Raw genomic sequence first — 22,334 nt, forward strand, 5'->3', positions numbered from 1 at the left:
ATTGCTCAGAGCAGTTTTTAATGGTGCAAAAAAATGTTCAAAATCAGCACAGTGGGTCATACACACACACAGTATGTGTGAGCACACACAGACCAGACCACTACATCAAATCCAGGACAGTGTGTCACATATAGTACATACAGTATTTTTACTGATTTGACCTGATGGAGTGAAATATATAAAACCACCTGAGTTCACCTCTTCTCCCACACTGCTATAGATTGTTTTTGCCACCATGGTTGCAGGTTTGGGATTGTCAGGAGTCTGAATTTAGTTCCGTCAGTCAAAACTAACCTAACGCTAACTTAAAGCCAGCTGTCAGCCTCACCTGTCTCACCCTGTCATATGTGCCATATCCATCATATATCTGTCATATCTGACACAGCTGGAGGAAAGTTGAACCTGGTTGGAGACCTGCATTCAAAGTTTGTTTATGAAGAGAAAATGAATCATAAAAAGGTGGATGGTTCATCATTCTCTGCTGAGATGGTTTTCTCTGTTGCATGAGTATTACTCGGACTGTTGGACGTTGGTGGATTCACTGCCATGTTTACCTTCTGTGTTGACAAACTTTCATAATTTGTGAGACAGAGTTATTCGCAAATATTTGAACCAGCCCTGACACCCACAGGACACACTTGTCAGAGACATCCACACATTTTTGTGATGTGCCAGGTTACCCTCTCTCTCTTTCTCTCTCTCTCTCTCTCTCTCTCTCTCTCTCTCTCTCTCTCTCTCTCTCTCTCTCTCTCTCTCTCTCTCTCTTCCTATCTCTCCGTCTCTCTCTTTCTCATTTTTCTGCCTTGGGCATTTCTCAGTTGTGGATTCTGGGTCAGGGAGGTTTTTAGGGAAAGTGTGACAGCTGTAGTAATGATTGTATGTTTCTCTGAATTCTTGATACCCTGTCCCATAAATGCAATAATTAACTGCCACACTTGTGTCTGTTTTGAAAAACTTTTTAAATGATCTGTGACCAAGTGTTTTAGCATGAGCACATGTGATGCCAGTGTTGTTTAGGCAGACAACATTCAAATAGATTTTTCTCCAAGCGCATCTCGTGTAGAAAAAGACACATATTTAGCTAATTGGTAGCGACGAGAGTGGAGCTGTCAGGATGAGTGACTGGCTGACTCACCGGCTGGCGGGATATCTGTGCAGAGGTGTGGACTGCACACTGCGTGCACATATGTGTCTCCATCATTACAAAGCCACAGAGTCACAAGAGCTCTGTGGGGACCTGCAGAGAAGCGACACACTTAACTAGCATCACTGTCTGTCTGACTCTCACAACGCTAATCGCCCTGAGAGACTCTTCCCCTGCAGAGGACTCTCCTGCAGCGAACCACAGCCTTGTTTTCACTAAGACTTTAACATTTAATGGTGTGCTTGTTATCCTGGTTGTGTCGTTAGTGACAGACGCTGTGTCGGCTCTGCATTCAGACTACAGTGGAGGCATCAATTTTAATATAAACAGCTGCTCCACCGAGATCTTTCCTGGAAAAGTTTTACTGAAGAGTCCAGCTTCAACTTGTTGGTGTTCAAAATTTTTTTTTAAACTTGGCAAGAAAGTTAAAAAAAAACATCTGCAATCTATCTCTCACTCTCTCTCTCACACACACACACACAAACACACAGAGTTTCCTCTGTCGCATTCACACACACCTCCTCCCCTCCTGGCCCAGTAATCACTTCAAAAATATTACATAGAACATCTTCCAGATATAGTACAATAATTATATGCTTGTGTTATGAAATCTTTAGAATTGTTTTGCATTGCCTCAGTGGCATTAATAATTTAAAACCCAATAAAATATTACACAAGTCTGTCTTTGTGCTGCCAAAAAACCTGCTCTACCTCTGTAGGTTGTTGCTACAAGACTAAATGTTTCTCAAGGAGATGCTGGCAGGCTCACACATAATAACTTTATTTATATAGCACCTTTTAAAAACAAAGTTTACAAAGTGTTTTGACAAACAAAGCAAAATCAGTACAATCAACAATATAACAGCAGCAGGTAATACAGCAACAACACACAACATAGCAGAGGCAGACATATACAACATGGCAGCAATAAGGTAGCAGCAAGGAATACAGGAGAAAACAGCAAAGGGAATAAAATAAGTAAATACAATACAACTAAAACACTAATAAATAAACAATACAAGAGAAAGAGGAGAACGATGACATCACATAAAAGCAAGTCTATAAAAATGGGTTTTAAGAAGTGATTTAAAAGAAGTCACTGAATCTGCAAACCTTAGATCCTCAGGCAGGTCGTTCCAAAGCCGAGGGGCCCTGATGGAAAAAGCTCGGTCGCCCTTAGACTTCAGCCTCGACTGTGAAACAACCAAAAGGCCCCTGCCCGAGGATCTAAGGCTGCGTACAGGCTCATATGGGGTCAACAGTTCCACACACAGACACACACCAGTCCCTGCACAACCTGTCCTCACTCATCCCGTCCCCATTGTCCAATAAGAGGCTTTTGTACTGTTTTTCATCAGTGAACCATCTCTGTAGACTCTGTGTCTGTCTGGCTTGTTGTTACTTTGCTGATTCTTTGATATTGTTTTGTGTTTTTCCCTCGTCTCGAGAGAGACTGAACAAGGCAGCAAGCAGTTTTCCCGATGATGTGCACCTCTGCAACAACAAATCTTGCAATTGCAAGTCATTTCTCATGATTAGATTAATGGATTTATTTAATCACACACCTTCACCCAGGTGAAATTATTTCAGGTTGTCCTTTTCACTATTGACCTTGCTCAAACTCTCATTCCAATGCACGAACACACACACACAGTCTTTTCTAGTCAAGCAGTGACTCCACCCTGCCTCTTTTATGCCCTGTGGTGAAGGGATTTGCAATTCTGTGTCCTGCAGGTTTGGAGGTTGGGGATCCTGCAATCTCTGAACCCCATCAGTCTGAAGACGATAAGCTACTGGTGGCAACAGCCAATATTTCAGAGGTTCCGGTGTAGCCAGCTGGTACCAGATAACAGATATCCAGATAGCCAAGATTTCCTCCTTTGTGCGCGGGTCATTCTTGGTAGTGAGTTAGTAATATTGATCGTCTTGTTACAATGCAATGTGCTGCTGGGAGACCTTGGTCCTAGCACTCATGTGGATGCCACTCGACATGCACCACTCACTCAAAGAGGGTTGCAGATGAACTACCCCACTTCATGGCAACGGTAATTCCCAATGGGAGTGACCCCCGGAGCACACGCTGGAGGTGGTGTACTGGCACATCCCATGGATGCTTGATTGGATTGGGATCTGACTAATGTGGAGGCCAGGTCAGCGCCTTGAGCCTTCTATGACATTCCTCGGGCCATTCCTGAACAGTTTTTGCCATGTGGCATGGCACATTGTTCTGGTGAGGGTGCAACTGCCATCAGGGAGTGCCACTGCCATGAGGGGGTGTATGGTCTGCAACCATGTTAGGGTTGGTGGTGGGTGTCAAGTGGCATTCACAAGTGCCAGGACCTCAAGATTTCCCAGCAGAACATTGCATTGTAAAGAGATGATCAAAGGTATTTGCTTTACCCACCAGTGGTTTTAATATTTTGTCTGTTCAGCATATAAATGAAGATAATTTTCTTAAAAAAGCCAAATTGTCATCAGACGATAACCAGTGGGTCCAAGATTGTATTTTGAAGAATGTGTTTTGCCTCTTTTGCTCTCCACATGGACTGTTTACCTGCATGCAACCGAAGCCCACTCAAACATGATTGGTCAATACTACTCGGACTATAAACGAAAACCAGAATGCTTCCAATTCCAAAATCGACCCCCGTTGCCCAGAGATTGTGCATCCATAAGCAGATATCTGTTTATAGAGATTAGGGACCCAGTGCAGCTTCCACAGCTCCTGTTTGTAATGCAGAGGCAGCAACTCAGCTCATGCCTCTCTCTCAGCCTCTCTCACTCTTTGATCCCTGCATATCACTGTTAGTCATTTGGGAGACGCCATGCTGGGAAACGGCAGCCTTGTTCATCCCTCTGCTGTTTGAATGCATGTGGAGTATACTCGTGAAGTCATACTTTTAAGTGTGTGTGCGATTGTGTGGGTCTGCATGCACGGGGGGGTCCTTAGCTAATGTGTTGCTTGCTTTGTTGCGTTCCCGCTCTCCTTCCTCCCTGCCCTCCCTTCCCCCCTCTCCATTTGCTCCTTCCCCCCGCTCGCAGGTCTGGCCAGAAGGGTCTCCATCTATCTTGACAGGAGTAAGCAAGGAGGTGAGTGTTGCCATTCTCTTCTCTTCTCTTTTCTTTTCTCCCTCACTCCCAGAGCAAAGGTGCTGCACTAAACAGCCAGCAGCGTGCCTCTTTTTTTTGTTTGTTTGTTTTGTTTTATCCCCCCGACCACCACCCCCACCCATCATCCCTTCATCTGTCCAGTGGTGCTCCATCACTTCATTCCTGGCAGTCATCCTAAAAGATGAAAGTAGGGGTGATGTGTTTCTACAAGTGCTAACGGGCCCTCTTCAACAAGTTGGACATGCTGTTCTTACAACAAATACAGTGCTAAGCCTTGCTCCCTTTAGTTACTGTTGTTATGCCTGTGTAGCTTTCAGTTCTAGCCTCACACATACGGTATGTGGTTAACAGTATAATGGGGGCGAAGTTACCACCCTATATTCTTTAGTATTTATGAAACAATGGATCATTGATTTCAGACAGAGGCAGAAGAAAGCAGCATGTTAAACACCCTTTTAATATCACAAGAAAAAAAGGCTGTGAGGACAAGCACAAGTCCTCAGCAAATACAATGCCATCTTAGTGTATGTGATGGCCATCAACTGAGTTTTTTTATGTAAGTGTAACAAACTGATTTAGTTAGTTAAAGAGCAACCTTGATATTTGTTCAACCTGGTCCCTATTACGTCTGTAGGTTAGTGTGTACATATGTCCATACCGTGCTTGTGAACGCAATAGCTCAAGAACGCCACAAGGGAATTTCTTCAAATTTGGCACAAATGTCCACTTGGACTCAGCAATGACCCTCTCCTTAATGTTGTCAGACACTGAGAATAACAGTCCGAGCCTGTCAGGGGCAAAAACATGTACTTTTAGTGGACATACATTGATGGTGCTCAATTGCCCACAGGGATGACTTTGCAACGCATTTCACCCCCATTTCAACCTCTCTTACTGCAGGGATTGGCATGTAGTTGACATTATCAGGTAAGACATTGGACATTCCTTTTATATTTGTTGGTTCCCCCTTTACAGAGTCAGATATATAGAGCTGTGTATGAAGACTAGATATATTTTTAATGTGCACACACACAACAGACAGCTCACAGACTGTGAAGAGAAAATTGCTTAATTTAACAAAAAAAAGTGTGCTTCATTAGAATCGCTAAGTGCACCTTTAAATCCACATACGAAATTCCATTTGAATAGGTGCCTATTTAAAGAATGGGAAAATATCTCTTGCCTTTGGTGAGGCCGAGGTCTATCCTCAAACAGGCGCTGCACCTATGACTCGTACTAACCTCAAAATGGCTCCTCTTGTGTATATAAAAAGTACACTTTTTTAAGCTGGTCCCAAAGGTGTCAGTGTTTAATTGGGAGCGTTGCGGTGCTGTGTGATTTTAATAGCATAGAGCCACCCAGTCCGTCTCGCCGGAGGGATTAGCCTGTTAGTTAAAGTCCAGAGGGAACCGGTGAAATTAGGAGACTGTGGCACAGACTGGAGAAACTATTCCTGCGGCTACTGCACAGCACACAGACTTTACATCTCTACAGATTAGATTGAGGGTTGATCTAATTAAGTTCTGATCCACATTGTGTTAATAATGTTTCAGCTTTTTTTTTTTTTCTGCCCATTTACCTCCGTCCCCACCCTCTACTTATTCCTATCGCTGCAGTTGCTCAAGATTAGAAATGTTTATTTTCTGTTATCTTCTTTCTCCTCATCCTTGTCTGTTGGCTGCAGAAGTGAAAATAGGGCAGGCAGCCCTCTCCTCTTTGGCTTTAGGGAGGCAGACACTGTGTCCTGTTCTACATTTTGCTGCACAGCTTGGTGCCTTGTTTAATTTGGGGCTCTGACAACTTGCTAAATCAAAAACCAGGGACTCGGTTTGAAGTTGGAGATGGGCACGTGACTTGGAAGTTTTAGGAAAATGAGACAAAAAGCCCCAAGGCAGACTCACTTCTTTTGTCTGCAGCCCTTACTGGGATGCAGGGCAAGGGGTTTCAGTGTAATGTAGGTCAAGAGTAGCACCAAGTAGACGAGACAAAAACTTAGTTTACCATATATGTTATAGCAGGAATGCAGGAGATCAAAAATGACCAGTTTAGATATCAGAAACCTGTTTGTGTGTTAGGTCATGATGTTTGTAATTTGACAGAAAACAAAAATAGGACCTTGGTCTTGGTTCAGGTTTGAGTCTCAGATTCGTCAGGACCAGGTTGGTTGAATCTAGTCGGATCTGAAAGGCACAGGCAGGCTCATGCAGACCTCTACACCAGTTGCAGATTGTTATGGCTTTTTTGCACTGTGAAATTGAAGCAAAGATCAAAGAAAACCCTCTACAGAAGGGACAGATGTGTGAACTGCTTTTTAATGTTAGATAGTAGAGTTCTTGCAAGTTCAGCTCCTCCTCCATATTTGACCTTTTCATCACTAAAGCCGTATTTCCACCAGAAACTTTCGGTATAGTATCTTTAGACCTAAAAGTAGCCCCTACAGACGTACCTAGACCATAGATGCATTTCGGGTTTCCACTGCAGACAGTACTCTTAAATGTAGACGGGGTTGTTGTTACTGATGTATGAACATACATGGTTACTCATGTATGAACAGTGGTTACATAGCCCCTGAGCAAGGCTAACTGTTCTCTGCTGACCAATCAACGGACTGCTGTGTTTTTAGCTCCACCTTTTAGTACTGGATCAGTGTGCTGGGTACCTCAACAGAGAGGTTATGAAAAATGAGGACAGTTCTGTATCATCCACAACTTTTCGCATTGGAAACAGAAAAATAGCCGTTCTAATGTGTACTGAACTGAACCAAACCGTAACGGACTGCTTGGTGGAAACAAGGCTTAATTTGCAATGTGATTTGATGGATTTTGTAAGAGTCGCCTAAATCATATGTTCAGTTCCAACTATTGGGGATCTCCCTTGTGAATTATGTAAAATTATGTAGGAAATTAGTGTTAGTCTCCTGTCCACAATCATCAGGTCAGCAAGTGCTAATGTCATGTAGGTTACGCCTCATTTCACAAGGTCTTTGCCACCCAGGCAGGTCAAAGCCTTTTACCTCTCCAAATGTCAGGCCTCAGCCTTCAAAGGTTGTACAAATGCTAAAGCAGGGATGCCAGTCAGAGCACTCCCAAAAATAACGTCATCTTCTCTTTGAGGCACATGCTTGCCGGGCAAGTCCCAGGTAATCCTGGAGACTCTTTATTACCTGAGTCCTGGAGGACCTTTTCAAAGCAAACATGATGAAGGGAAGAGAGGGGAAAACACACTGAGGGGGGAGAAGTACCAGGAAGGCCACAGCACTGGTTTAATGAGCTGCAGTGTGTGGGAGAGCTAGTCCATCACTGGAGATAATAGCGCAGAATAAGAATGCAGAGGAAGGCGCCTTCTCCAGAGAAAAAAAAAAAAGAACAGTGAAACAAAGATATTCATGCAAAGGAATAGATAAATATATCTCAAATTAGGTTAGATTGTCTCGGCACACTGGCGCAGGAACAAGATGATCTACCACAACTGCTGGCAAAGTAGCTTTTTTTTTCCTTGTCTAAGATTCAGCAAGGGAAAAGCCATTCTGTGAACAGTATCATTACTGTTTTTGACATCGTTATAGGGGAAGAACATTTGATCCCAAGCAGTAAGAGAAAGAGACAAGGCTTAAAGAGAGAGCGTAGATAGAAGTTATCTATACCTCCACCTCTGTAAGGTGGTAGGATTTACAGCTGAGGAAACATTGCCCACACTCCTTTGCTCTAGTCCTTCCTTCTCACATCTCTAATCTCCATGTCCATATTGATTTCTGTGTGGGTAACTAAGACCCGCTCAGGCCCACAAAGGTGCCCTCTGAGGCAGAATTGTATCCCGTGATGAGCAGCTGAGTGTTGACCCTGTGAGACAGAACTGAAGGGTCGGGTTTAAGGTTGCAGATCTGTGAGCTCCAACCCCCTGAACTCCCAGCAAACTGTTCTTATTGGAAGATTTAATGAAGTAGAGAAGGAAAGGGGAGACGATAACAAGGAAAGATTTGGGATGAAGTGAGTTTAGGGTGAGAGGGAGTGGGTGGCTGGGGGGAGAGCCAGAGAGGAATAGAAAGACAGAACTGGGTTAAGGGGGCAGTTACCCTGGCCCCCACAACTCCAGGGACCAGAAGCCCAGGGTTTAATCGTGTCAACTGGTTTGTGCTAATTTAATGGACCATTTGTTAAGCACCAAGACCAGTGTCAGCTGATGGTAGGGGCCCATGGTAGGTCCTGCCTTATTACCCAAAGGATAGTAATTATTTACAACTTGGATCTTTTGTCTTTAGTTTCTCCAATCTTTTGTACTGGCTTTGAAAACATTGTACTCACTGGGACCTCATTTTGGAAAGAAATATGTACAGCAGTCAACAGCGAAAGACAAATTATTTTTGGATCCCATTCGAGTTGTGCCATGAATTACACATGATATTTGTCAATTTAAAAGATAGATTTGCAAGTCAAGAAAGTTGCAGTTTGTCGTAGCGCATTTAGTTTCGGCTCAATGAATTTCATCTCTCATCTCGCATGATATACATCACTACCACCAGATAGCTAACTAGTTAACATTATCTAACCTAACATGTTTTATCCAGCGTCTCCTTGGTTTTTATCAATCAGAAAGCAAAAGAACAGGAAGCAAAACAACAAGCAACACCCATTGCTCATGTGAGTATATTCTGGTACGAAACACACAGGCATTGCAGTGTCAGCAAGAACGAAAGGTATGACAGCACTTGTGCAACTAGTGTAGTTATTCTAATTCCGTATTATACTTAAATACTCATGCTTGAATGTTATACTTCAACAGCTTAACGAAAAAAATAACTTTATTGACATACAAAATCTTTTTTAAATTGACAAACACGTTATTCATAGCACGACTCATATGGGATCAAAAAACTATTTGTCTCTCAGCATTAACTACTGTATTTTTCCGAAACAAGGTCCCAGTGTGGTCCACTGGACCACTGCTGATTTCTGGAAATATGGCTCATCATTACAGCATAAAAGCAAGAAACATAGGCAATCACACAGTAAGACAGAAAGCCAACTAAATTATCTAAACCAGTTTATTTGGAGATAAAAACAGAAGTGAACACACCAAAAATGTTAATTTCTGATTGCAATGAAAAACTGAGTACACATCCACAGTACGTTAAATAGGTCAAAATTAAAGTAGAAAATCAGTCTGAAAAAGTGGGAGGACACTTGAAACAGACCCTACAACCAGCAAGGTGAGGGTTGTGTGACCGACAGCGATTAAATGTAGTTTTAAAGTCTCATTCAAGTTTCCATTAATGGCATTGAATTGCACTGAATAAAGGTATGAGAAAATAAACATACCTTTTGTCTTTGTTTTCACTTCCAAATCCAAATTGTCATCTCAAATAGAAACAATGACCAGACCCACTAAAATAAGGCTACATCAGCGCCACTGAATGCGAGCCCACCAGCTGGCTCACACAGTTCAAGTCAAGTCAAGTCTTTATTGCCACTTCGAAAAAACATCGATTGGAATTCACTTTGGTGTGTGAGGCCCACACAAAAGAGTACAAAAACAAAATACAACATTTGGACAAGACCCACGCACAGGACAGAATGACAGACTAGAGAATTAAAATACATTATGGCATAAAAACAGATGATCATAAAACTGCCTGTTATAAATATGGTTAAAAAAAATACATAAAACAGATATGACATGAAGTGCTAGTGCATTCAGGAGGACCCTGAGGGAGACATAGCTACCTAAGCAGTGCAGGAAATGAGGACTGATGAGCATTAAAAGCCCTCACAGTTTGAGGGTAGGTGCTATTTAAAAAATGGGTGGTTCTGGACGTGATACTTTTAAGCCTTTTACCTGAAGGTAGAAGGGTGAAAAGGGAATTTGCAGGGTGAGATGGGTCATTTATGATCTTTTATCCAGTTTTAAGAAGACGGGTGTTGTAGGTGTCACTAATTCTGGGAAGGTCTAGACCAATGATTTTTGATGGTATTTTGACAACCTTATCTATGGCAGTCTTGTCATCTGCTGAACAGTTTCCATACCACACTGTGACAGAGAAAGTTAAGATGTAGAAATGGAGCATCCCAGCCTTAGATACCTTGAATTTCCTAAGCTGTCTTAGAAAGAACAGGAGTTGATGTGCTCTTTTGACAGTCAGGCTGGCATTAATGTCCCATTTAAGACAAGAGGAGATGGTAGTCCCAAGGAACTTGAAACTGTCTACCCTCTCAACAGTTTGGTCTTTGATGTCCAAGGGATGGAGAGCATTGCAGAATTTCTTGCGAAAATCAACAACCATCTCCTTGGTTTTGGAGATATTGAGGGTTAGGTTGTTGAATGAGCACCGCACCACTCTGTCAGCAAAGACACCTCTGCTCTATAGGCTGTTTCACTGTTATGGTCAATCAGACCTACCACAGTAGTGTCATCTCCAAATGTTACTTGTCAATCGTGTTGTAAAATCCCCATTTTACAGCATCAGATAACTAATTAAAACCCAACTAATCAGAAAAACGATCACTTGAACATACAGCAGCATGATAAAAAGTACCTTAAATGACAAAAACCATCTTTGGGAAAAATGTATTTGTTGTGTACTTTGAGTTTTTAGTTTGACCCAAGACCCATCCCATCTGTACTGCAGCCAGCCGCCAGGGGGCAATCAAAAGCAATTCGGCTTCACCTTGGAAGAGCTGTCATCTGTATATTCAATCTATGGTCTGAACAAGAAGAAACAGAGGCTTTTTGGAAATGTGTCAAGCCAGAACATTAAAGCTAAGCGTTCCTTCTTGTGCGGGCACTCCTTTCCAATCGCCATGGCTTCCTCTGGTGATGCATGATGCTCCTGGCACTGCGTTGATATGTTGCCATATTTACTTTGCAACAACTTCAAATATTTTCTGCTGCCTCTACTGCCACATGTGTTACTCTCAGGAACAGTTTCACCTCGCCATCAATCCAAGAACAGGAATGTCTGGTCTTACTTTTCACCATCTCTGCAGTATTTTCTATAATGTAGCAACCAACCATGGAGTTGACAGTCTGCTTCCTGGCCCAGCGAACATGAGTAGTCATGTGATATGCATTTTCAGGCGTGTTAGCATGGACAGAGATTCTGTCTGAAATGGTGCGAAAACACTCGTGTACAGAGATTGTTTTCATTTCAGCACACTGATTCATTTTGCATCCATCTTGTTAAGTCCTTCATTACTTTATATGTTTGATCAAAGTACCACATAGCAGACACAGAGTCAGGCTCCAGCACCAAGAAACTGGACCCACTGCATAGAGTGGAAGGAACAGAGGGTATTTAGGAGCCCAGTATCTTATTTTGGCTCCAGAGCAATTTGGTAGTGCTTATAATAGACACCAAAACACAGAGACGATTAGACCATTAGCAGCGCATAGTCTCCTGGGGATCTCCCCTCATGCACTTTATATTTAATCCTTAATTGATTTCTCATTATAGGAGGACACAGGGAAAAATAATGATGCATAAAGGAGGATCAAATCAAATGTGGGCTCCTTATTTTAGAGGAAATACATGCACACATTTTGTGTTGGAGAATCTTCCATTCTCCACCCCTCTCATTGTAACCCAGATTTCCTCTTTGCAGAGCTGCCAGCTTCAAAGGGAATGCCTCCTTCTCTTCTCACAGCCTCTGAAATGAGCCAGCATCAAGCGTGCGACTGTGAATGTGTCACTGACTGAGCACAGTCCTGTGAAGTGGTTCCCCCTGCGTGCTATCCCCCCACATGTGCCCACGCTAGCAGCAGCGTGACGTTGTGACGCCTGAGCAGGCAGGATGACGTCACAGTGGAGGATGCGATGCCTCCACAGGGGGCTTGGGATTTCCTGACAACCCAAGCCAAGTAGAGCAGTAGGAAGCCCTGTTAGCGATGGTTCAGTGGAAGAAAGTGAAGCTTGATGAGTGGTGGGACAGGATCACGAAAGATGCACAGGTTTACTATTGTTCTGCGAGGCCAGAGGAGAGCACACTAATGGAGATCATATTCACTCCATCTCAAAATTGTGTAAAAGGAGCCAATTAGGATGAAAAGCCGCTGAGTTAAAGAATGAAGTGAATGCATAAAGAGAGGTGGTGACATAGGTGGGTGAGCTGGAGATGGTTATTGATTTTGAAAAACCAAGAGGAGGAAGTGACTAAGAGAGAACAAGGAGGAGGACAGGGATGAAATGAAGCGAAATGAGTTTCAAGAGGAGAGAGAGGATGTTGTTTGCATTGCGGCTGTGGTAAAAGTGACAGAGTGTTTTCATGTGCATTTGGAGTCTCTGCCTGCCCCTTTAACACCCTCTCCTTCATCACATAAACATCCATTGTCGAAATAGAATCTGCACTCCTCTCAGCATGGTAGCTTGTGGGAAATGTGGTTCTCCAATTGTTGCTGATGGTCCAGTTATTTTATTCCCCAGCTGTGTAGCCACTAGGATCCATCCTAGTGTTGTTGACAAAATAAAGGTCCACTCACACTAGTTGTTGTTTCCAAAGCTTTTAACAGTCTTTAAAGGGTTGCGACCATAATGCCTACTAGACACTAGAAGACTTTTAGAATACTTTGAAAAGACTGAGACCCTCTCACATCCAAAGACAGTGTGAGTATTAGTCACACACATTAAGAATTTGAAAGACTGGGGATCTTGCAGGGTCACTATGCAAGACTACAACTAGATTCCTTTTGAGGTTATTCCCCATCCTGCTCCTGGTGGATAATATTACACCAAAATCCTTTTAAGAAGTACGTGTCCACAAAAACACATAACTCTATAAACACAAGATTAAAGGCGACGCACGTCAACAGTATGCTTGTCAATTCAGCATCAGTAAAAATAGATAAACCATAATTCAAAAGTTAAGATTTCTTACTAAAATAACTGCTGGTTGCTGGATCAGATAGACGCAGATTTAGACACTACATATGTTTACATGCACAGTTAAGTCAAGCTACGGTTATTGCTCAACTAAGCCATTTAATTGGACTACTGGCCTTGTCCCTGTGTAAAAAGCACAGAAAGGGAAACAGTTTATTGACTGAAGTATGTCCGACTCTGCTACAATAAGTAGAGATATGCCCCTTTTCAGCTTGTTAGTATTGGACCTTTTTCTGGTTGACCTGTTATGCTGCCGATCAAACAATCGAGCCTCGTCCAGCTGTCCTGCCACTTTCTTGAAGAAGTTGCCATTCCTCCCATCCATGTATTTTCGAATAGTTAACTCTTTCAGCTGACAAAGCATGAAGTGTGTTTCCTTGTCCATCCAAAAATGCACAGCTCCGGATGTAGATTTCACCATGTTGTTACCGCCTTCTTCTTCTGTTACACATTTAATGCTATTCGACTTTCTGGGTCAAAACACTGAGCGGAAACTATGGAGCACATGCAGAGTGCTTCGGCCAGTTTGGGTCCAACTGACTGTATACATGCAGGAGTAATTCGACTCCCAATGACATTATCTGCGTGTGTTAGTCCAACTTTGAGAAATTTGATTAAGTATGATTTCAGTCAAACTAACATGTTTACATGTGTTTTAAAAGACAGATTTTTGGTTGCATGTGTGACCAAAACTGTCACACTCTGGAGCTCTGTGTGATGAATTGTACAAATGGGAATAAGGATGCACACTTCCAGACAGTCACTCCTCAAAGGCATTCCTAGCATTGCATCCTGTTGTACTATAGACCATTTCACTAGAATTGCATTGCAAGGCAGCAGCTTGGAATCATGTTTACTTCCTGTCAGCTGATGTCATTCACATATGCTGCAAAACATTTCAACAGGAAACACAAAGGGTACCATGTTTATGTTGTGAAGTTTGAGATGGTTGATTGTGTGATTAATGAAAAAAAGAGATCTTAAATTTAAACCCTGCTTACATTCTCACCTCTAAACACCTGGCTGCACCATTGCTCTGTGAAGTGATTGTCAGAATGTGGGTTTTCAGACACTGATCTGGGATCCAACAAGCGCTTCATTTGAAGCGTACTGCCGCCTTTAGGCTGGAGCCACAGGCCTCCGCCAGGCATCACTGAGCCAGCAGGGCAAGTGTGGCTGACATGGCACCGCTCGCTTGATTCCTGCTGTGACTGCCAACATATGAAGAGTCTTGCTGTCTTCAGCTTCTTTCCTCCTCACTTCTCACTCGAGTGCCATTTGACTCATCTGAGCCAGAATCTGCTGACGGGCTCTGTTCCAGGGTCAGTGTCTGCATCTCCCAGCGGTCGGCTTGACGGGAAGGATGCAAAATGCTAACCCATGCTTCCATCTGCGTGACATGCACGTTTATACACAAAGAAATGTGGAACTTTTAGAAAGAAAAACACAGACTTGGTGACTGTGATATGTAACTTTGATATATAACTGAACGAAAAGGTATCGCTTATGCACCTGCAGTCTGCAGAAAGATGTTTCTGGTCCTGCTCAGTCCTTTGTGGTGTATTTCTTAGTTACCCAGTGGTGCAGGAAGCTGTTGCACTAATCTGTCATTTGACTTGCTACATGTGGCAGCGAGGGCCTTCTGAAACCTCCAACAGATTGTGTGTGTTGTGTTTTAGGCTGATCAACACATGCTGGGTGTATTTAACAGCTGTGTTTGTGTGGGTTAATGTGCATGAGGGTTCACTGATAAATAAAATTAACTGTGTTAAAAAACAGTCAATTGAAGCCACCGTTCACACATTGTTTACAAGTTTTTCTCAGTAATTTAATATTTTATAGTCATATGTCAGATATTGGCCATCTTTCAATGTTTTTATTAATGGTGATGTTACAAAAAAAAACGCCTTCTCTTTTGTTTTGATTGAATGACACAACAGAATGACATAACAGCACACAGTCCTGGTGAATGTTTAAGTGTACATGCTCTGCATTATAACTTCTGTGTCATCTTGTGTTGTAGGTGCAGGCATGGTGGTGGACTGGGAACAGGAGACGGGTCTCCTTATGACATCTGGAGATGTCCGAGTCGTCAGGATCTGGGACACAGACAGGGAGATGAAAGTCCAGGTACAGTATTGTACTCAGTGGATCCTCTTGCATGTCTGATTTTCTCTAAAAGCTCACAATAAATACAGCTCGAACTCGATGTAAAGATGACATTTAGTAGCTTTTATTATTTTTTATTTTATTATTAGCTGATGAGAAAGTTGGCATTCAGGCATTGCGGGCCTAAAGATCTTCTTGTTTCTCGATGAATCAATTCTTCAATTTATGTTCCTTTTACACTGTAAACACCAATCCATCCATGACAAGTCTACACAAATGCCCCGGATTTTCAAAATGACATAAAAACATTATGTTCACTTGACACAAAAAGTCATCCCTTGTGAGCTTGACATCATTTTTTTATGTTAAGCAAAACATTTTTGAGTTTTAGCTAATTAGTTAAAAGCCAGTAAACAATACTATTATCGTGCATTTAACATATTGCGGCGTGTTGGGGCTAAATGGACAGAGTTTCCCAGCATGCCATGAGACAATGTGTTTAAGGCCATAAGGCGAGGAAAACTATGTTTTAATATGTTCTAAATCGCTCACGTTACCCATTACACAGTGATTCATGTTTATGTATATCACAGTGGCTCTAATGTGTTACAGTTAATGTTGTGGTTAAAAATATTTTTCACCACGAGTTTAGTCGTATACACAGTGATGTTCTGCCTGTGTGGATATTAGAGTCTCTAACATAAAGTTGTGCTGAGGTGAAATAAAGAGCACTTCCTAGTTCAGAGTTCTACTCTTTGCCTTATTCTAGTAATTGAGAAACTTCACCTGTCCACAATGTATTTTTGCAATTCAATGAAATTTTAAAAAACATGTTGTAAATGTGTACTCAATGTTTTTATGTTCATAGGACATAGAACTAAACGATTACACATCAAAAAAAGTTATGTTTTTTAAAGATTGTTTTATCTTGAAATGGGGAGACAGAGAGTGGGGGGATGACATGCAGCATATGTTACTGTATTGTACGAAACTAAAAGTTTTGATTGCAAGCTTTTTCCAAAAAAAAATTCAAAGTTGTGTGAGCGCGTATGGGTTTACAGTGTAGTCTTTACTCAGGTTTGATGTCTTTTGGTGTCTATAAAGAACACTCTGATGGTCATTTGTTTGAGCGAGGGTTACACATACTACTGCACTACTGCTAAAAGTGTTGTCATTGTTTCTGGAGTTGTAGATCATATCTAAATTCTGTTAACAAACCTTACCGAGGTGTTGCCAATAATGCTTGAAACAAATGAAATTAGAGGCAGATAGTTAAGTTATGATTCATTTTAGTCAAATCTAACAGATGACTGTGAAGATCCATTGACTTCATTTAGCGCCACCAGCAGCTTGAAGTTTTCTCTCGGCAGCATCTGTATCCGGGATATTTTGACGTCATCTTTGTACAGTGGGGGTGAGTGGAGACACGTTGTCTGTCTTTATGTATAGTGGGTGATCCAAACTAACCCTTTTAAAAACCATAGTCAGAGAATAAGACAAACTAACTGTTCAAGGCAGTGGTAAACCAGCGGCTCCTGCACTCAGCGATGTTAAATGACTGTTCTCAATGGAGTGGCTTTGAAGAGAGCGATATAGTGGCCTCTCTTTCCTGTTGGAAATCACTGTATGATGTAAAGGTTAAGTGGTTAAAAAAAGCTCAGTATAATGTACTTAAACCAATATTGATTTTTATTTGAGGTACAGCAGTACATTGCTTAGAGTCTGTGTCAGTACTCCTGTCTGCTTCTCCAAACTAGGGTTGACTGACATCTACTGTATGTAACACACTGACTATAGATATGTACCTTGTACATCCTTACTTCAAAAGATCCAAACTATCCCCTTAATGTAAACAAGTTAAAAAGCCCCCCCACCCCCCACCCCCAAATAATTTCCATCAGACAAAGCACAAATAAATAATACCATAGATGATACTAAATATAATAATAAATGGTACAAAAACACGAATAAATCATGTCAATGATACTCTGCTTTTTAGCTTTTGGTGTGAATGTGCGCAGTGTACTAATGAAAATGAAGTGAACTAATGGAAGTCTGTGGCAGAGCTAGCACCATTAGTGCCGTTTCCTCTTATTCTTCTTTCTTTGTTTTTACACATGTAATGGTCCTTGGTGTGCTAATCACTGTCTTGATGGATGGACTTAATACAAGTACAAATGGCCCAGCCTCGCCTGTGGCTGCATATTGATGCCGGGGCCAACTTCAAATGAGCCAACCCTCAACAAAGCGCATGATTGATGATTTCAGTGAAGGGTTAATGTGAGATGAGAGTTGTGTTGACAGTGGTACCCTGCTAGTTTGCTTTAGAAGCCATTTTTTTTGTGTTTGTGTGTGTCCACCAGGACATCCCGACAGGAGCGGACAGCTGTGTGACCAGCCTCTCTTGTGACTCCCAGCGTTCCCTCATTGTTGCCGGTCTGGGTGACGGATCTGTACGCGTATTCGACAGGAGGATGGGTCCAAATGAATGGTAAAACACACTCTCTCTCTCTCTCTCTCTCTCTCTCTCTCTCTCTCTCTCTCTCAGTCTGACCTCATTGTTGTCTGATCACAGACGAGGTTAAGTTGATTATTTATTTATAGTTTAATTTCCCAGCTCTTTTTTTTCTTTAACTGTCTCACCATTATTTAAACACATTGAAGAACACACACAGCACTTTCTGTGGGCATTAACTTCAACACAGTCCTACATTATTCATTTCTCTAATCTATACTTATTATATATAGTGTGCTGTAAATCTCCCTTTGAGGTTGCCACCTCTTTTAATGGACCCTGGTGGCACCGTATCCCCCCCAGTTGGTTAAACATTATTTTAATTTCAGACCCAAGGGGGGGAAACAAAGCAGTTAAGCCATGTAGTGGCCCATAAATCTTTAAGTAAAGCTAATTTAATCGTTCCCCTCAGGCATGAAGGTACATCTTTTAGCAACTGCTGTATGTTGCTCCCACTGAGATTAGTCTAGGACCAGCAGACAGGCACATACAGAACATGTTTGAAATATTCTTGATGAAATGATTTGTATGTCTTGTGTGCAACAGTTTACAAAGAGTCTTATGATCTAAAAATTGCTATTAATTGTCATAAATAAATTTTTTGTCCTTGAATATGGGGAGATTGAATGCACTTCCTGTCACACATGTAGTCAGGATGTATTTGACCAACACTAATAGAGTGCATTATGGGTGGTGCGTAGTCAGGTGCAGCTTAGTTCTAAAAAGGTGGTTGTAGGGTTTTATGCCTCAGAGCCACCTACGTCTCTCCAGGAGGCAGTTAATGCTTTTTTCGGTCATAGTCCCATGATGCCACCCAGTGGTCTCTTGCCTTTATTACATGTTACAGCAGAAGGTGACATGCTTTTGTGTTTTATACTGCTGTTTATTTTTGTTTATTTATTTTGCTAAGACTTTAATCCCCTGTTCAACATGACATATGAGGGGAAGGGCTTTAGCACATACACACAGACAGTTCTTAAATCAGTTTAAAACAATACAAAGACTTCATTATTCCAAAATAAAAATAAAAATCCATTCAGATGATTCCAGTCCTCAAAAGCAACTTGAGCCATAGTTTCTTTGTGTCCTAAAATTCAAACTGTAGGTCCCGCATTTTTCAGAGTTTTCTGAAAGTAATTACTTTTAATGTTGAACCAGATCTTTTATCATTCATCCTTAGTTCATCTGCTCATAACTAATAATGATAATAAACTTTTTTGCATAGGCTAAGACGAGATAAATGTATATGTATAATAAAAATGAATAAATAAACAATAACATTTTAAAAAGACGGATATAAACTAGACAAAGAAGAGATTTACTGTAAAAATTGGGGGGGAAAAAAGCCTTCCTGTAAAAGTATGTTTTGAGAAGCACTAACGTAAGTCCCTCAGATAGGGAGTTCCACAGTTGTGGGGCTCTAATGGAAAACACCCAGTTTCCCTTTGTAATGAGGCGGGCTGTAGGAACAGTTAGGAGGAGCGCAGGCAGCGGCTAGGCCATATAGGCTACCTTTACTAATTATAGGCGAGTAATTAGTAAAAGTTTAAAATCAACTCTCTACCTAACAGGTAGCCAGGGTGGTAGTTATGTGGTCTTGTCTCACTGAATTATGATTACTTGTTTTGTTGTTGTTTCTGTGTTATTACTGCTCCTGTCTTCTTCACTCACTTATTGAATGATTTATGATAAATCCTTTGACTCTGTAATTGTTGTAGCTGTTATTTGGCTTGCCAGCAGTATGCAAGCCTAATCCTATAAATGCAAAAGTCTGTCACGTAGTGACTAACAGAACATGGGTGCCGTGTGCACGTCATATATTGCATCTTCAGGGGGGCGTGTGTTTAAAGACATTCTGGTCATTGCCTGCCTTAATAGTTCTCTTGCATGTCCTATTGGGGCGTATAGAGACGTTGTGTTTATTACTACTGCTCATTCATAGGGTTGCAACTAACAACTGTTTTGATAGTCGAATAGTCTATCAATTATTGAAATGAATAATCAACTATTTGGAACAACACTGGAATTGTAGTTTAATGATTTTATGTAGGGCAGGGCTATTTGGAGAAAGTCAAATATCGTTATCAATATCCATCAATAACCATCAATATCCTTAACTCCTTATCCTTAACGCTGAGTTAATGTTTTAAGTATTTCTGTAATGACTGTTTTGTTTGTTTTACTAACTATTTACCTGCTTTTACAATGTTGTCTTTTGTGTTTGGTGAGCCAAAGACAAATTTTCACCCCTGGAGGACAATAAAGATATATTCTATTCTATTCTATTCTATTCTGTTCTGTTCTGTTCTGTTCTGTTCTGTTCTAAGAAAATGTCAGCACTTTATTGTAATGCAGCCTTCAAAACCAAGAAAAGACAACACGTATGATATCCAGATTTCTAAGAAAATATCTTGTCTCATATCTTACTATGATATTGATATATTGGTCAGCCGTAACTTTACATGATTTTATATGATTTCATGTGACAAATACATTGATTTATTGACAGCTAATAGATACCAGATTTAAATTGTGCTAACTAACAATAAAAAGAATAAAGATGAATATGTCAAAAAGACGTCTTTAATGAACTCTCCTGCTGATACAGAAGAATTTTCAACTGAAACCAAGTCCTGTCATCATGGACCAAACGGGTTACCATAGCAACAGAGTGGCTTTAATTATTAGGGATGTCACTTTTTTTCCAAAGGTCAAGTTCAAATGAGATCAGACAATCCCATAACTAGTTAATTTAAATGCAACCCACAGTGGACACACACACACATATACACACACACACACACACACACACACACACACACACACACACATAGACAGGAGTTGTAGATGTTTTTGTGATATACAAAATACCAAATGCTTCGCTGCTTCACTTCTACCTTGTGTGCAGTGCACTCTCCACAGCGCCAGCACAGTTTCCAGCTTTATCATTAAAAAATTGCTATGAACCATGCAGCGTTTAAGATTTTAAAGTTAGGGCACATGTGAACCGGATTGATTTGAGATATTATTATCTGCTGATGTTACTCTTAAGCATCAATTCATTTATCAAGAGAAAATGTATTTCAAAATATATAGCATTACAGCTCATAACATGAAGTAACAGCTAATATGATCATTGATTTTTGTCAACTCTGGCGATCATTTGTTGCAACCTGAGCGAATCCAGCTCTAGAGAAAACAGGTCCCCTCTGCTGTGTGACCATTTCTGAATGTATTGTTCATTTTAAGATGTACTCACATGAATTCTTTGTCGAGATCGCAACAAGGGGACCAACGCTGTCTGTGACATGACTTTGTGTTTGCTAGGATGGTGGAGGTATAACCTGCCCCACTCTAACTGGCCAGTACTTGTTGCCTTTGTTGGTTGGATTGGTTAGGTTTAGGCAAGAGGATTGAAATTTGGTACTATTTTGTGTAAGCTGACATTTGTTCTGTCTGTTGTGTGTTTCTGCAGTCGTGTGATGACCTACAGGGAGCACGGAGCCTGGGTGGTCAAAGCTCATCTACAGAAGGAGACGGACGGACACATTATCAGTGTCAGGTTTGTTCTTTCTTTGCCTGTTAAGATTCACAGTCTTTTTTTCTGCCCTTACTAACCTTGATGTTCCCCGCCAGTGTTAACGGAGACGTTCGATTCTTTGAACCGCGGACACCAGACTCTATCAACGTGCTGCAGACAGTGAAGGGGTTAACGGCCCTGGACATCCACCCACAGGCCAACTTGTTTGCTTGGTGAGTTTGTTTGTATCGATGCAGGTCCCAGCCCCTAGATAAGCTCATCAAGTGTCCACAATGTGAATGTCAAATCCCTTCATGGTTCCTTTTCTGTCTTCTTTACTTGGTTGCAAAATAGATTTCTTTATGTTTTTAATTGGCTCGACAAACACAACAAATTTAACTGGGCATTACACCTGACATCCATCCCAAAGGTTACATGTCACCACAGAAGAAATCACTGTACTACACACAGCATATGTGATTTTACAGTATGTCTTGTTCTCTCTCTCTTTTACCCACTTCTTTCCAGTGGGTCAATGAACCAGTTCATAGCAGTCTACAATGCTAACGGCGATGTGATCAGCAACATAAAGTACTATGATGGCTTCATGGGACAAAGGATTGGGGCCATCAGCTGTTTAGCCTTCCATCCTCACTGGGTAAATTTACACTTAGAGTCACCGACCACAGCAGTATTCATGCAGTCGTTCACCTAGGCTAGTAGTTTAAAATATTTCAGAGCTACTCAAAATTTTGTGGAGTATGGGTACGTAGATGTACATTAATGCATGATATTTTGCAAACTGTTTTGTTATGTGTTAAAAAACTTTTACCACAGTATTGTTGTTATATTACTGTGGTGAGGTAAAAAGTACAATATGTATTTCCTTCTAAAATGTAGAGAAGAATAAGTATAAGGATGAGTAAAATGGAAATACTAACCTAAGGTACCTCAAAATTATAGCGTTTTAAAGGAATACTTCTACCACAAAATTACCATTTATATATTAATTATTCATGCCATTAACTTAAATTTTTTACAAGCCTTTGGTGAATGAAGAATCCAG

The 22,334-nt window shown here is 41.2% G+C and overlaps 1 protein-coding gene across 4 annotated transcripts in view; it reads left to right on the plus strand.

Moving 5' to 3' along the window:
• Positions 1-22,334, plus strand: part of rptor (regulatory associated protein of MTOR, complex 1) — a 272,436-nt gene that overhangs the window by 247,492 nt on the left and 2,610 nt on the right. For 2 of the 4 annotated variants that reach the window (XM_078163746.1, XM_078163741.1), the window contains exons 30-35: positions 4,187-4,234; positions 15,148-15,254; positions 17,597-17,724; positions 21,224-21,310; positions 21,385-21,501; positions 21,797-21,926. In XM_078163746.1, the coding sequence (XP_078019872.1) occupies positions 4,187-4,234; positions 15,148-15,254; positions 17,597-17,724; positions 21,224-21,310; positions 21,385-21,501; positions 21,797-21,926 (617 nt within the window). The remainder of the gene's footprint in view (positions 1-4,186; positions 4,235-15,147; positions 15,255-17,596; positions 17,725-21,223; positions 21,311-21,384; positions 21,502-21,796; positions 21,927-22,334) is intronic. The other 2 variants (XM_078163744.1, XM_078163745.1) reach the window with 1 other exon arrangement.

This window comes from Epinephelus lanceolatus, chromosome 3 (genome assembly GCF_041903045.1).
Source record: "Epinephelus lanceolatus isolate andai-2023 chromosome 3, ASM4190304v1, whole genome shotgun sequence".
NCBI classification, from domain to species: Eukaryota; Metazoa; Chordata; class Actinopteri; order Perciformes; family Serranidae; genus Epinephelus; species Epinephelus lanceolatus.